The 14,870-nt window shown below is 39.9% G+C and overlaps 1 protein-coding gene across 5 annotated transcripts in view; it reads right to left on the bottom strand.

Annotated features, from left to right (window-relative positions):
* Nucleotides 1–14,870, bottom strand: part of STKLD1 (serine/threonine kinase like domain containing 1) — a 43,562-nt gene that overhangs the window by 14,409 nt on the left and 14,283 nt on the right. For 4 of the 5 annotated variants that reach the window (XR_004232330.1, XM_012554002.3, XM_031954911.1 and 1 more), the window contains exons 4-9: nt 14,342–14,416; nt 12,205–12,309; nt 10,294–10,364; nt 8,724–8,839; nt 5,744–5,862; nt 331–494 (exon numbers count right to left, since the gene is read on the bottom strand). Coding sequence is in view for 4 of the 5 variants with exons in the window: in XM_012554002.3 (XP_012409456.1) it covers nt 331–494; nt 5,744–5,862; nt 8,724–8,839; nt 10,294–10,364; nt 12,205–12,309; nt 14,342–14,416 (650 nt within the window). In the remaining variant the exon portion in view is untranslated. The remainder of the gene's footprint in view (nt 1–330; nt 495–5,743; nt 5,863–8,723; nt 8,840–10,293; nt 10,365–12,204; nt 12,310–14,341; nt 14,417–14,870) is intronic. The other variant, XM_031954910.1, reaches the window with a different exon arrangement.

Raw genomic sequence — 14,870 nt, 5'->3', positions numbered from 1 at the left:
ACAGATTCTTGTCTAGCATCATCTCCAGTCCTCTCAGCAACCTCATCCTCCTTCTTTAGATTGGTTCCAGTTTGTCAATGCCTTTCCTAAAATGGAATACCCAGAATAGGATCCAATAGCAAAGAGAAGGATGATGAAACCAATATTTCCCTTGATCTGGATACTATGTTCTATGAACATCCCCAGGATTATATTAGCTTTGTTAATAGCTGTGTTGCATACAATGATAGTACCCAGCACCTTTGTAGAGCATTTAATAGATCTTTTTCCAAAGTACATTCACAAAAAGAAAAATAGAGTGAAATTTTAAAACAAAAAATCAAATCTTACTTTGTTGACATTCTGTCTTCTGCCTTAATATGGAGCATTTCTATCAAAACATCACTAATATCATTAGCTTTTTCTATCTCACGCTTCCGAATTTTCTCCAATGTTTTTACTAGCTTTTTAGAATGGCTTCGAATTGCCACTCGCAGAGCCAAGGCCTCAAGTTTCTGAGGAGAGAAAAATGAGATTCATTCATTCATAGACTCAAGGAACATGAAAGCCCCTTAGAACATCAAATCTTAGAGTAAAGAATGGACCTTAGATCATGGAATATGAACCAAAAAAACTAAGAATCTTAGAGATGAAAGGGATCGACTCATGTTCTTAACAAAATTTGTGACTATTTCCTCAGAGAATGGGGATAGGTGAAGAAGATGTGATCCCAGCTCAGTGGCAATAATAATCCCACTGTAATCTGTACCCTTGTCAAACCCTATTTGCACTACAATGTTCAATTCCATCGTCATATTTTAAAAAGGACACTGATACATTGGAGTATATCCAGAGGAGGACAAATGGAATGCTGATGGTGATATGATGAAGTGGTCTTTCTCCTTGTCAATATCTTCTGCTTGTGTCCTTGATCTCATCCCCTTATTTTCCTTCTTGGAAGCTATTCCCCTCAACTCATCTCCTCTCTTTCCTTAATTTTCAATCTCCATATCCTGTGACTTCATTCTTGTTGCTTATAACAAGATTCTTGGGTTGTGAACTTGGGTGACTGGAAAAAACAATGATACCCTTATTAGATACAGGGAAATTATCAGGGAGGATAATTTTAAGGGGAAAGATAACAATTTCAGCAGATCTCCTCCACTCTTTAAAAAACAGTCACCTTTCTTAAATCTGGAAATACATAAACTGATGCAAAGTGAAATGAACAGAACCTGGAGAACAATGTATGAAGCAACAATATTGTACAATGATCAACTGTGAATGTCTTAATTATTCTCAGAAATACAATAATGCAAGACAATTTTAAAGGACTCATGATGAAGAATATTATCCACTTCCAGGAAGATAAACGCTTACTATATTTCACTTTATTTTTTTTTCACGCTTTTTTCCCCCGCTTTTGGTCTGTTTCTTCTTTCATAGTATGACTAATATGGAATATGTTTAACATAATTGCACAAATATGACCTATAATAAATTGCTTACTGTATCAGGAAAAGGAGAGGTGAAAGAGGAAGGGAGTGGCAAAGAACTCCAGAGTGGGAAGAAGAGTACTTTCTACTGGGGGGATTCTAGGAAAGCTTTTTGGAGGACACAACATTTGGGATGGTCCTTGAATAATGGATGGGACCTTGCCAAGCAAAAATAGGGAAAAATTTGAAATTCAAATTTTTTAAAAAACTGCATGTTAAAAATTATCTTTACATATAATTTACATAAAATTAAAAATTAACTGTCTTTAACTCTTTATCAAAGTCAAACACCTAAAACAAAAGTTGTCTAAAATCATAACCTTTCTCACCTTTTTTTTTTCCTTTTCTTAAGTCTTTGCAAACTGTTTTCTGTTTTTATCATTAGACACTGTTCTTCCCAAGGTGACCAGTTATCTTTTTACTAGTAAATATAGCAGCCTTTTCTTAGATTTCTGTCTTGACAGATACACATCTCTTGAACAGCTTTTAAAGACTTTCTTTTTCCTAGGTTTCTGTTTACTCTTATCTGACTAATCTTTCTCAGTCTTCTTTACCCCTAGAATTTCTTGTTTCATTTCTCTGCTCTTGCTCTGCATCTGGAGAGCACGTCTATGTAAAGGGCTGAAACTCTGAGTTGATGCACTAAGGTTGGACAACCAAGCACTTAAGGCTAACTACCGATTGGACAATACTCTATTAGCATATGCTTGGAAAATGGCCCTTCCCACTATTCTGTGCTGGTTCAATCTTTTAGTGTATACAGAGAATTGTGGGAAGGATTAGGGGGTGGAGTAAGACAAGTCAGTCACTTGGATGGTAGAGGTGGAAAAGGAAAGTTGCGGAGATCCTGTGTCCATCCCCTTCGCTTCTATCCCTAAAGACCAAGAATAAAGATCAAGGACTTTTGCTTATCCTGACTCCGGCTGATTCTAAGGTATCCAGAATGCTAACTCGGTCTTCACATGTCTAGGCAGATTATTCCTATAGATATCTATATCTATCTATCTATCTATATATATATATATATAGAGAGAGAGAGAGAGAGAGAGAGAAAAGAGAGAGAGAGAGAGAGAGAGAGCAAGCTCTAGTTCTGTATTTCCATTTGCTACTTAGATATGTCTACCTGTGTAAGGGTTAAAAAGCCTCAGGAGCAAGGAATGGGGTTCAAGGCATGTGGGAGGACCTGAGGGATGAAAAATCCTGAGGCATAGGTGAGTTCTACGGGGAGGTGGAGCTTAGCCCCAAGAGGAGGTGTCTGATCCTGGGTACCACGCCTTCCTCCTTAGTGCTCTCAAAGCCTAGAATGCCTTCCTCCTCCTTCTTGGGCCAATCCCATTATGCCAAGTTCCTAGAGGACCTCCCCTTCCCCCGAATCCTCAAGGGGGTTTAAATATGTACTACCTAAGGATAAAGCAATTTTTCCCCCTTCATACCAATCTCCTCGTCGGTCTGTCTTGTGGGATCCGGGTTGGTGCCCAAAGATGGTAAGTGTGGCCTAGCCCTGCTGTCGCCAGGGGCAGTTAAGAGTAGCTCTAAGGGGAGCTATAAGGTTAGAGTAGCGTTAAGGGACACTACATACCTGGACATCCCATAGACAATTCAAAGTCAGCATGTCCCATAATGAAATTGTTATCTTTCCCCTTAAAATTATCCTCCCTGCTAATTTCCCTGTATCTAATAAGGGTACCATTGTTTTTTCCAGTCACCCAAGTTCACAACCCAAGAATCATCCTTTTCTCTTGTTTTCTCATCCCCTCCAAATCCAATCAGTTGCTAAGTCTTGATAATTTTTTCTTCTATAGCATCTGCCCCTTTCTCCCCTCCTCACCAAGTCTTGCCTGGACGATTGCAACAGTCCTCTATTTGCCTTTCCTTCATCCAATGTCTTGCCTCTCCAATCTGTCCTCTCTATAGCTACCAAACCACTACTCTAAAAGAACAAGATTGAACCTGTCACTTTCTTGCTCAAGAAACTATTGTAACTCTCTATTACCTCTAAGATGAAAAATAATCTCTATTCAGCAATTAATACCCTTTAGGATTTGTTTCCAGCTTCTTTCAAGATTGATTACACATTGCTCATTTTGATACATAGTTTCTATCACAACCAAACTGGCAAATGTATTGTTCCTATATATACCATTCCATATTCAAACTCTGTTCTACAGGCAGTTCCATTTCTGCATTGTTTTTCTTCCACATGCACTTCTTGGAATCCTCAGCTCCTTATTAAACTTAGCATAAATACTGCTTCCCTCAAGAAGCCTCCTCTGATTCTACTATAGTCTTTGCTAAGTCATTGCAATCATCAAACGTGACCCTGTTTGGGGTTTTCTTGGCAAAGGCACTGGAGTGGTTCACCATTTCCTTCTCCCTCATTTTACAGGTGGGGAATTAAGGAAAATAGGTTTCAATGACTTTTTCAGGGTCACCCAACTACTAAGTATCTGACTTTTCTGAACTCAGAGAAGTCTTCCTGACTCCAGGACCAGCATTCTAACCACACCCATCTAACCGCCCAGTTTATTAGTCTTAGTACTCTATAATCAGCATTCACTTCACTCTCCTGCATTTATTTTGGACACATTTCTGTATTCCTTATCTATGAACATAAGCTCTCTGAGGGCAAGAGCTGACTCAATTTTGTCTTTTTGTTCCCTGTGCCTGGCATGTAGTAAGTGTTTAATAAATGCTTGTTGATGCATCTGTGATTAAGGGCAACAAGGATAGTAAGAGCCCTGTAGACTTTGCCTTATGTGGATTAGATGAAACAGTTAGGAATATTTATGTTAAGAAAAGTAGAGTTGGGGAGAAGAGATTCATATAAAAGTGATGGGGGTGTGAAACTGTATTCCCTTTTGATCTGTAAATAACAACATGAAATTCTGTCTCCTTTAACTCCTGGTCTCCCAGGCTCCATCTATGAGTCTATGAGAGAGTGTGTTTCTCAGGTTGGGCCATTTCTAAGGCAAATCACCCCCATTGATAGCTGAATCTCCATTCAAAATCAGGCTGAAAATGCCTTCAAAGTAATTTCACTTGGGAGATCCTAGTCTGATCAGTTAAAACTGCCCCCAGTCTCCCGCCAAGATCTGCTCATAAAATAGGTTTCTGCTCTTTCATTTCTTTGCAGAATGTTCAAAGTAGCATGCTTTGCCTCTTTGGCATAGCTGCCAGGACCCTGCCTGCTGTGAAGACATTCTCTTCTCAGTGCCAGCCTCCATTTCTCTAATAGGACTTTGCCACTATGAAGTCAGTTTTTCTAGCAAAGCTGATTTCTCATCCAACAATAAACTTCCATTTTCCCCACCTAAAACTCTTTGGGTTTGTGAATTCTTTCATGAAGGACCTGTACTGACCAAAAGGGGATTTCCACAACTCTATGACTGCCACTAGAACCCCATCAAAAGGATTAGGGGCAGCTGGGTGGTGCAATGGATAGAACACTGGCCCTGGACTCACTATAACCTAAGTTCAAATTGGAACTCAAAAACACTTTCCAGCTGTGTGACTCTGGGCAAGTCAACCTTGCTTGCCTCAAAAGAGAGAGAGAGGTGGGGGGGAGGGATTAGATTTGTTTTGGTTGGATACAGAGGACAGACAGGAGCATTGTGTGAAAGTTGCTGAGGCAAGTTTAGATTCTAGATGTCCAAAAGTGACATTGTTAGTTAGAGGTAGCTCTTCACTACATATATTCAAGCACAAGCTAGATGACTCCTTGTCCAGGGATGGTTTTCAGCACATGACCTCAGGGATCCTTCCAGACTTTCCAGAATCTTAGATACTCTGTGTTACAGCTCAGATACAATAGGCAGTGTATATTGAATGCCAAGAGACATGCTCTCCCACTCTATTTCATTTTTATCATTCCCAGTGTCTATTTTATCTTTCGATTTCATCTATAACCTATTCCCCTAAACAAATCTACCTTTTGCCAAAGAGAATGGCCATTGTGGTTCTTCACATGACCAAATCCCAACTTTTAGTGCCTTACTCTCATCTGGTGTCTACATCTACCTCATCAGTAGGACCCTGCCAGCATGACAAATGGGATAGGAGGAAGCTTTGGGGGGAGAAAAGGAAAGGATAAATAGCTCAGTTCTTAAAGTGCACAGGACAAGGGTTTGCCCAGAACTTACTCCTTCAGTTAAAGCATAAGAAAAGAAGGGATAAATGCTGTTTGGTGAAGCTCCAAGGCAGCTATTCTGCTCACCAACTGCTTCTGTCCTAAGATGGTAAGAAGAGGAAAGGGCTTGCTGGAGACTCACGTTCATAAAAGAACAAGTGGCCATATCCAGGATAATGCAGCCAAGAGACCAGATGTCTGATTTAAGGCTGAATATGAACTCAAGAGCTTCAGGAGCCATCCAGGACTTGTGCATTGGATCTGTTGGGAGCAAGTTCAGAAAAACAGGGTTAATTCTGTTGGCCCATCTAGTATAGAGCTAAGCTCCTGAATAAACCTTGAAACTGACCTAGTCTACAGGGAATCTCCCCCTCTCCCCAGAAATACCCCACATCATACTTACCTCTAGGGTAATTAATTCCAGCCTGAACTACTCTTGGGTTCCATGCATTTACTAGCTGTTATGTGGCTCTGCCACAAACCAGATGGGGGTCCTTAGACAGCTAAATCCCTTCCCCTTCCTGGACCACAGTTGTCTCTTCTGTAAAATGGGGAAGTTGGGCTAGATACACTCTAAGCGTCCTAACAACTATGGATCCTAGAATTCAAGAAATATTTTCAGCAGTGGTAGCAGTATCATTGCTTTTTACTGAATCTCATTATTCAATAGAGCTCCATTAGTGAAGCCTTGTTGTGAGATAACCCCATATGTAAATCCTGTGGGCTCATTCAGAGATTTATAACAAGAGCCTCCATAAGCAGAGAAAGAAATAATTTGTTGTTTAAACATCTTTGTATCCTCAGGTTCCAATACACTACCTAGTACACATGCTCAATGATTCGTTGATTGATGTGTTCTAATTAAGACTAAACTACCTAAAACTATTGTATTTAAGCTTCAAACCCTGCTTTTGCACTTCTTAACTTTTTCCTTTTTATCATCTAGACTGATTCCTTGGAATGTCTCCACTGTTTCCCTGGAACGGGTTACTCAGAACTACAATTGCTATGGTCCCTTCTCTAAAAAGAGACAGCTAGGTGGTACAGTTAATAGAGTAGTGAATCTAGACTCAGGAAAGCTCTTCTTCCTGATGGCGTTCTAGTGGCTGTCAGAGAGTTGTGGAAATACCTTTTTGGTTGGCATAGGTCCTTTGTGAAAGAATTCATGAACCCAAAGAGTTTTAGATGGCAAAAATGGAAGTTTATTGTTGGATGAGAAGCCAGATTTTCTAGAAAGACTGATTTCTTCAGTGTCAAAGTCCTATTAGGGAAATGGAGGCTGGCACTGAGAAGAGAACGTCTTCACAGTGGACAGGGTCCTGGCAGCTATGCCAAAGAGGCAAAACATGCTACTTTGGACATTCTGCAAAGTATGTTTAGAAATATCCTTTATAGAAAATCTAAGGCTCAGATTTCAGGTTGAAAAGAAAGCCAAAGTTGTCAGGCCTAGATCTGCAATTGAATGGAAATCACTTTTTGAAGGCTTCTGAAATTTGGAATTTCCTGAAAAGGATCTGCATCAATGGGGTGATTTGCCTTAGAAAAGGGCCAGCCAGGAAGATATTTTTTCCATAGATTCTCTGGAGTCTGGGGGGGAGGGGAAGAAAGGAGGGGGAGGTCAGGAATCAAAGGGGCCAGAATTTCAGAGAGTTAATTTTACAGATAAAAAGAGTACACAGTTTCACATCCCATCATTCCCAAGTTCCAATCTGGCCTCAGACAATTACCAGCTATGTGACCTTAGATAAGTCACTTAGCATTGTTTGCCTAAATTTTTTTCATGGGTAAAATGAGCTGGAGAAGGAAATGGCAAACTAAATGGCTCCAGTATCTTTGCCAAAAAAAACCTCAAAAAGGGTCAGGAAAAGTTGGACATGACTAAAAAAAAAGACAACACTACCAAAAACATGACCAAATCATAACTTCTCTAAAAGGTTAGGAATTTGTTGGTTACTGCCCACAGTAGTAGTTGCCCAAGAGGTTCAAGAGAAGTCAGTTGAATAATCACATTTGAAAGGAAATAGTGAATCCTTTCTCTGAGGTAATCTTTAGGTCTAAAGCTAGAAGGTATCTCAGAGCCCATTTACTCCATTTAAAGATCAATCAATCAATAAACATTTACCAGGTGGCTCCTAAGTGCCAAGCTCTACAAAAAGAGACAAAAGACATTCCCTGTCCTCAAAGAGCTTACAGTCTAATAGGGAAAATAACATATAAATATGTATAAAGCAAGCTATTATACAGGATAAATAGAAAATAATTGAAAGAAGAAAAGCAATAAAATTAACAGGGAGGGGTTAATTAAGGCTTTCTGTAGAAGGAAGGATTTTAGTTAAGACTTAGGAGAGGTGGGTATCAGAGTGGAAGAGGAACGAGAGGGACAGCCTGAGAAAATACCCAGAACTGAGGGATGGAGTGTGCTGTTCATGGAAACTGGGGAGTGAAGTGTACAATAACTAGCAAGTAGGAGGGGATTAAGTTATGGGGGGCTTTGAAACAGCTCCAGAAAACAGGGAAGTGATATACCAAGGTCTCAGAGATACTAAGTAGAAGACTTTTGTCTTTTGATTCCAAATTCATGATCATCAATTGTTCTGCCATTGAATTTTTGTTAACATTGATGTAATTTACACATCAGCAATATTTGATCAGTTGTCATATCTTTTTGTTCTTTTTGGTATGGTTAAGATGATAGGGCAGATAGGTGGTGCAGTGGATAGAGCACCAGCCCTGAAGTCAAGAGGACCTGAGTTCAAATCTGGCCTCAGACACTTAATACTTCCTAGCTGTGTGACCCTGGGCAAGTCACTTAACCTCAATTATCTCAGGGGGAAAAAATGAGCCTGATATATGCATAGCAGTCAAACTACTATCTGAGAATCTTCCTTTATTGACTCCATAAGTTGAGCAACCACTATACGCCCAAAGCCCTGCTTCATAGACTGTGCATTCTTTGGCCTAGCTAACTCTTGGGGATCTGGAGGAGCCAATGGAACCGAGGGTTACTTTACTTTGCCAAAACCTAGTCTGACTCCATTTTGAACAGTAGCAGAGAAGTCCCAGCAGCTTTTGAAAATGCTGGACACTGTTTCACAAAACCACTGGGCGATGGTGGAAACTACCTTCTATGGCTCGGATATTCCACTTTGCCTCATCAAGCATCAGTGTTTGCACACTCAAGTCCTCAAGCATGCAGTAGCTCTCATCTATTAGTATGATGTTAGACGGTTTGATATTTCTGAAATAGAAATAAGGCCGCTATTGCTTCAAACTGGTTCTAGGTGCAGATAACAAAGCAACAGCAGCAGCAGTAGCAATAGCTCACCAGTCCCCACCCTTGTACCTTAACCCTCAAACCAGATGGTCATATCCCTTCTCTTTAAAATCCCATTAGGCTGATTGTATTTACTGAAGACAGAAGTTCTCCTTGCCACAGAACTCACATATTTCCCCATTCTTAGAATAAGTTAGGCCTTCAAGAAGTCCTGAATTTAAATCCAGCCTCAAATGCTTACCAGCTGTGTGACTGGACAAAGCACTTAAACTCTTTTTGCCTCGGGCTCTTCAACTATAAAATGGGGATAATAATAGCTGCTGCTTTCTAGGGTTGTTGTGAAGTTCAAACACAATTATATTTATATGGCTGGCTGGATAGAACACTGGCCCTGGAGTTAGGAAGATTCATCTTCCTAAGTTCAAATCTTTCATACTTATAAGCTGTGTGACCCTGGGCAAGTCACTGAATCCTGTTTGCCTCAATTTCCTCATCTGTAAAAAGAACTAAAATAGAAAAAGGCAAGCCACTCCTTTGTAAAGAAAACCCCCAATGGAGTCATGAAAAATTGGACCTGACTGAAATGATTAACAAGATAGCACCACACAGATGCTGCTTATTCCATTCTCTTCCCCTTCCAAGGCTTTTGAAATGGAGGGGACCTCCACCTCTTCAAGCCTTACTTCTTCATTACACAGAAGGAGTTCATTGAAGCCCAGAGGAATAAAGTGACTTGCCCAGGAAGAAAAGTATCAGAATCAGGAATATTAGAAAGCTCATTTCTAAATACTGGCGGCTCTAAACCTCAAACTATATCCTGCCTCACTAAGCAGAGAGCAAAGATTATTACACATAACTTAATCTCGTTTCCCTGGATTCCTGTTATCTGGCATCTTGTACTTTAGAATAGCCCACACCTGTCTGTTCACTTTTAGACAGTACTAAGAAAAGAGACCAGTTGCAAAGGTTACATTGATGACATTTTGCCTCTCCGCATATTTCCCAGAGCTTCTTTGTCTTTCAGTCGTTTTTCCATTGAAACATATTAATTACTAATAATAGTGCTCTTCTCTATGCTGAGCCCAGATAGTCAGGGAATTAATCCAACTTCCTCTGACTCTGGCTGTTCTCCCAATCTCTCTTACCTACGCCTTAGCCACAGACTTCAGGATATAAGAGGAATGAAGTCATGTCTTTGGAAAGAGGGTATCTGGGGAGTCTAAAATACCTGTGTTTGAGACACTGGCTTCAGCTGTGCGAACCCAGGGCAATCCCTTGACCTCTCTGGGGATAATAATAATTTAATTACCTGTCTTATGGGATCAATATGAGGAGAGTAAAATATGAGGAGCTACAAATGGGAATTGTTATTTAGTAAGAAAGAAACCACCTACAAAAAGTCTAGAATTCCCACTCACCTGTGAATCACATTCATCCGATGTAAGTACTCCACAGCATCCAATACTTGCCCCAAGAATTTTTGCATTAACTGGGAAAGAATACACAGAACCACAGTTAGAAAAACCGTGGGAGAGGCCTTTCCTCTGTCTTAAGACAGGCAAACATCTAAACCAGCTAGGAGAAATGGTTGTCTCCTTTCTTCCTGGGACATATCTGGAGATGGACAAAGGCTAAAAACAACAACAACAATAACAACAAAAATAGAAGAATCAAAACAAGTTATTCCCTTTCCTGTAATGATGTCCTGGTATCTATATGACCGGGCAAATGAATGCAACTCAAAGGATTGTAAACATGTGGGGACTACTCAAGACACTGATGCAGTTTGCAAAGAGAAGCAGGATGGTGTGAGTGCTGCCCATTTTACAGTCATGATTTAACTTAATCAGTGGTAGAGCAGGGGCTAAGCGCCAACAAGCCTGTTACCTGAACCGCAGATAGGGTTATTATTTCCCTGTTCCAGCCTCTGGGCTGAGTGAGAAAGAAAGCATGGGATTCCAGGGAGCCTCCTGGAGAATCAGCTCCTTTGATCTTTCCCCTCCCCTCTGAGGCAATTGGGGTTAAGTGACTTGACCAGGGTCACACAGCTAGGACTGTTAAGTGTCTGAGGTTAGATTTGAACTCAGTTCCTCCTGACTTCAGGGCTGGTGATCTAACCACTGCACCACCTAGCTGTCCCCAACTCCTCTGATCTTAAAGGAGGAAAAGGGAGCCACATGTGCAATAACGTTTGTGGCAGCCCTTTTTGTACTGGCAAGGAACTGGAAACTGAGTGGATGCCCATCAGTTGGAAAATGTCTAAAAAAGTTTTAATATATGAATGTTATGGAATATTATTGTTCTATAAGAAATGAGCAGCAGGATGATTTCAGAAAGGCCTGGAGAGACTTACGTGAACTGATGCTGAGTGAAGTGAGTAAAACCAAGAGAACATTGTACACAACAAGAAGATTATATAATGATCAATTCTTTTTTTATTATTATTATTATAGCTCTTTATTTACAAGAAATATGCATGGGTAATTTTACAGCATTGACAATTGCCAAACCTTTTGTTCCAATTTTTCCCCTCCTTTCCCCCATCCCCTCCTCCTCCCATGGCAGGTTGACCAATATATGTTAAGTATGTTAAAGTATAAATTAAATACAATATAAGCATCCATGTTCTAACAGTTATTTTGCTGTACAAAAAGAATCGGAGTTTGAAATAGTGTACTATTAGCCTGTGAAGGAAATCAAAAATGCAGGCGGACAAAAATAGAGGGAGTGGGAATTATGTAATGGTTCATAGTCATCTCCCAGAGTTCTTTCTCTGGGTGTAGTTGGTTCAGTTCATAATGATCAATTCTAATGGACATGGCTCTCTTCAACAATGAGATGATTCAAACCAGTTCCAGTGTTCTTGTGATGAAGAGGCCTGTGGGAACTGAGTGTGGAACGCAACATAGCATTCTCACTATTTTCATTGTTGCCTGCTTGCATTTTATTCTGCTTTTTTAAAAAATTGGTTTGATTTGATTTTTCTTTTGCAGCACAACGATTGTATAAATATGTATGCATATACTGGATTTAACATATATTTCTACCATGTTTAACATATATTGCACTACTTGCCATTTAGGGGAGGGCGTAGGGGAAGGGAGGAAAAATGGACCACAAGATTTTGCAAGGGCTAATGTTAAAGAATTGTCCATGCATATGTTTTGATAAGTAAAAAGCTTTAATAAAGAAAATATTTAGCAAACACACACACACACACACAGAGAGAGAGAGAGAGACAGAGACAGAGACAGAGACAGAGACAGAGACAGAGACAGAGAGAGACAGAGAGAGAGAGAGAGAAAATCAGCTCCTTTAAAGGGTTTTACCATCAGGTCCATTTTCTTCTTCAGGTCTCTATGTGTCTCGATCAGATCATTTAAGCTTCCTTTCTTTGAGTACCTCATCACCAGGCAAAGAAACAGAGATGAAGTCTGTACAAGAGATTATCTCTAGTTTAGTACATCTTATCATCAGTCCTGCCATGATATCCAGGGTCTAAGACACACTTAAATTTATAATAGGTCTTCGATCACAGAATCTCAGAACTGGAAGACAACTTAGAATATAGACTGTAAGAAAGGGAAAGAATCTTTGCAACTATTTTGTTTAGCTGATCACTGATCTAGAGATAAAGAAGGAATCTTATAGGCCATCTAATCCATCCCAAGTTGGCCTAGAAAGGTTGTGACTTGTTCACAGTCATACAGCTAGTAAATATCCAAGGTTATATTTGAACCTAGACCATATGACTCCAGGTCTATTTCCACTGTACTCTTTAGTCCTTCAAGATCCCCTGAGAGAAGTGAAAATTCCAACTAGTAAGCCATTTACTACCACCATGTATCCCTCTTCCCCATAACTCACTCTCCCAAGTTTGCTAGGATTTCCAGCAGCAAACAAATCTGTCAATCAATAAGCAAGCATTTATTTTAAAATGGAACATTTAAAACAACAACAATAACAGTAACAGGGTTCCTTGCAATACAGTGTGAGAAATAATGATCCTATCCAACCCTTTTTCCAAGTGCCAGATTTGGGACCTGAACCCATTTTTTCTGATCTCCAGTCTAGTATTCTGCAATAAAACATAAAAAAATTAATCTGCAAATCTTTGTTCATCTGTTCAAACTTAGGTAGGAAATATCTTGTTTAAGGTAGTTTTCAGTGAGTGGCTCAGAGGGGCTTCTGGGTCGACAAGATTAGATCATGTGAAAGTTAACATTCAATTTATAGTTGTCAGAAAGATTCGAATTCAAATCCCATCTCAAACACTTACTAGTTGCATCACCCTAGGCAAGCCACATGATCTCAGTCTGCCTTAGTTTTCTCAGTTATAAAATGACAATAATAATAGCACTTATTTTCCAGGGTTGTTGTGAGGACTAAGTGAGATAATAATTGTAAAATACAGTACATGGCTCATGGTAGGCACTAAATAAATGCTCATTCATCATCAAATTTAAGATATATTTAAAAAACAAACAGTATGTACATGTAACAGAAGTTAAGGGTTTTAGAAACAATTTCCTTTTCTATTCTGAAATATGCATATGCAATGTATTTTGAAATGCATATATAATGTATAATAATGCATAAATGAAATGCATTTAGGTTCATGATAAAAAATTTTTAAACATTCACATGAGATAAAAGCAGAAAAGATTTGGAACCATTTTCTCAATGCTAGCAATTAAAAGTGGAGTTCTATAATTTTGCTCCTGTCAGGGTGGAAAAATTGTCACATGTCAAATATTAGAAAATGCCAGTTCAGCTTAAGTGTAGTTAATCAGTTAACAAACTATGTGTCAAACACTGTGCTTAGAGCTAGGAACAAATGAAAGCAAAAAGAAGGCCCTCAAAGAACTTATATTCTAATAGAGAAAGACAACCTATAAAGGAAAGTGGCAAAAGAGGGGGTGTGTGGTTGAAGTACAGGGTTACTGTGGACTTCCACAGTATAGCCGTGGCCAGGACATGGACAGACTGGGTGCTCTCCCTAAATGGGGTTCTGGGAGGAGCCATCCAGATGAGCCTAGTTTACTACTTTTTTCCTACAAAAATAACTACAAAGCTTCTACCTCTCAGAAGCCTATCTTGATTCACTAAGGTGGAGAAGTTCTTTATTAAGTACCCTTTCAAGGATATCAAGATCTGGGCAACCTAGTTCCTCCACTTTTGGAGCTCAGGACGTTAAACCTGGCACAGTGCCTTTAACCAACTCACTACTTGCTCTATTGCCCCTCCCCTTCCCCAATTTAACATATGATAAAAGATCAAAGCTTAAGATTGGAAGACCAAAGTCCCAGAAATTTTGCCCTTCCCCTGGTTGACTTCCAGGACCCAGGAAGTGTACTTTGCATTGGATTTGTTGGGTCCACACAGCCCATTAAACATTAAATCACTCTGGCAAAAGGTCCAAGACTTTGACCTGTGGGGATGCTTAGGAAACTGGCTTGCCCTTACCTGACTACTCCAGGTGATAAAGAGTTCTTTGTAGGTAGAGATGTTCAAGTGCTGAAGTTTCAGCAATGGCAACATCTATGGGGGAGGAAACAGAAAGGGAAGCTAAAAGCTGTTACTCAGCATTCCTTACCTGTATTCTGACCAAAAGTGAAACAAATTCTAGACCTTCCCTGCTACTCTCCCCTTTGCCCCCCAAAGTCATTTACTAAACTAGCAACTGTGTGTGTAAGGGGCAGAGATAGAAAGTCAGAGATAAAGATATTAAGAAAGAGAGGAAGAGAGCAGAGAAGAGGTAAAAATATAAAGACTGAGATGCGGGGGAGGCGGGGGGAGGGGGAAGAAGAGAGATAGACAGGAAAGGGAAATGAAGTTTCAGAAGGGCACTTTAGAAATAGTCTCTCTTACTGATGAATCCTTGGTCTGAACCCAGATAACCTACATATAAGAACAAATACTAGGAGAGGTTTGAGCTGAAGCTCCAGCCTCCAAAACCCATGGGGGAAGAACTGCCCTTTGTTTTCCTGTCATC

This window comes from Sarcophilus harrisii, chromosome 2, assembly GCF_902635505.1.
Source record: "Sarcophilus harrisii chromosome 2, mSarHar1.11, whole genome shotgun sequence".
NCBI classification, from domain to species: domain Eukaryota; kingdom Metazoa; phylum Chordata; class Mammalia; order Dasyuromorphia; family Dasyuridae; genus Sarcophilus; species Sarcophilus harrisii.
Note: the sequence above shows the minus strand (reverse complement) of the source record. Positions and strands in the feature narration are given on the sequence as shown.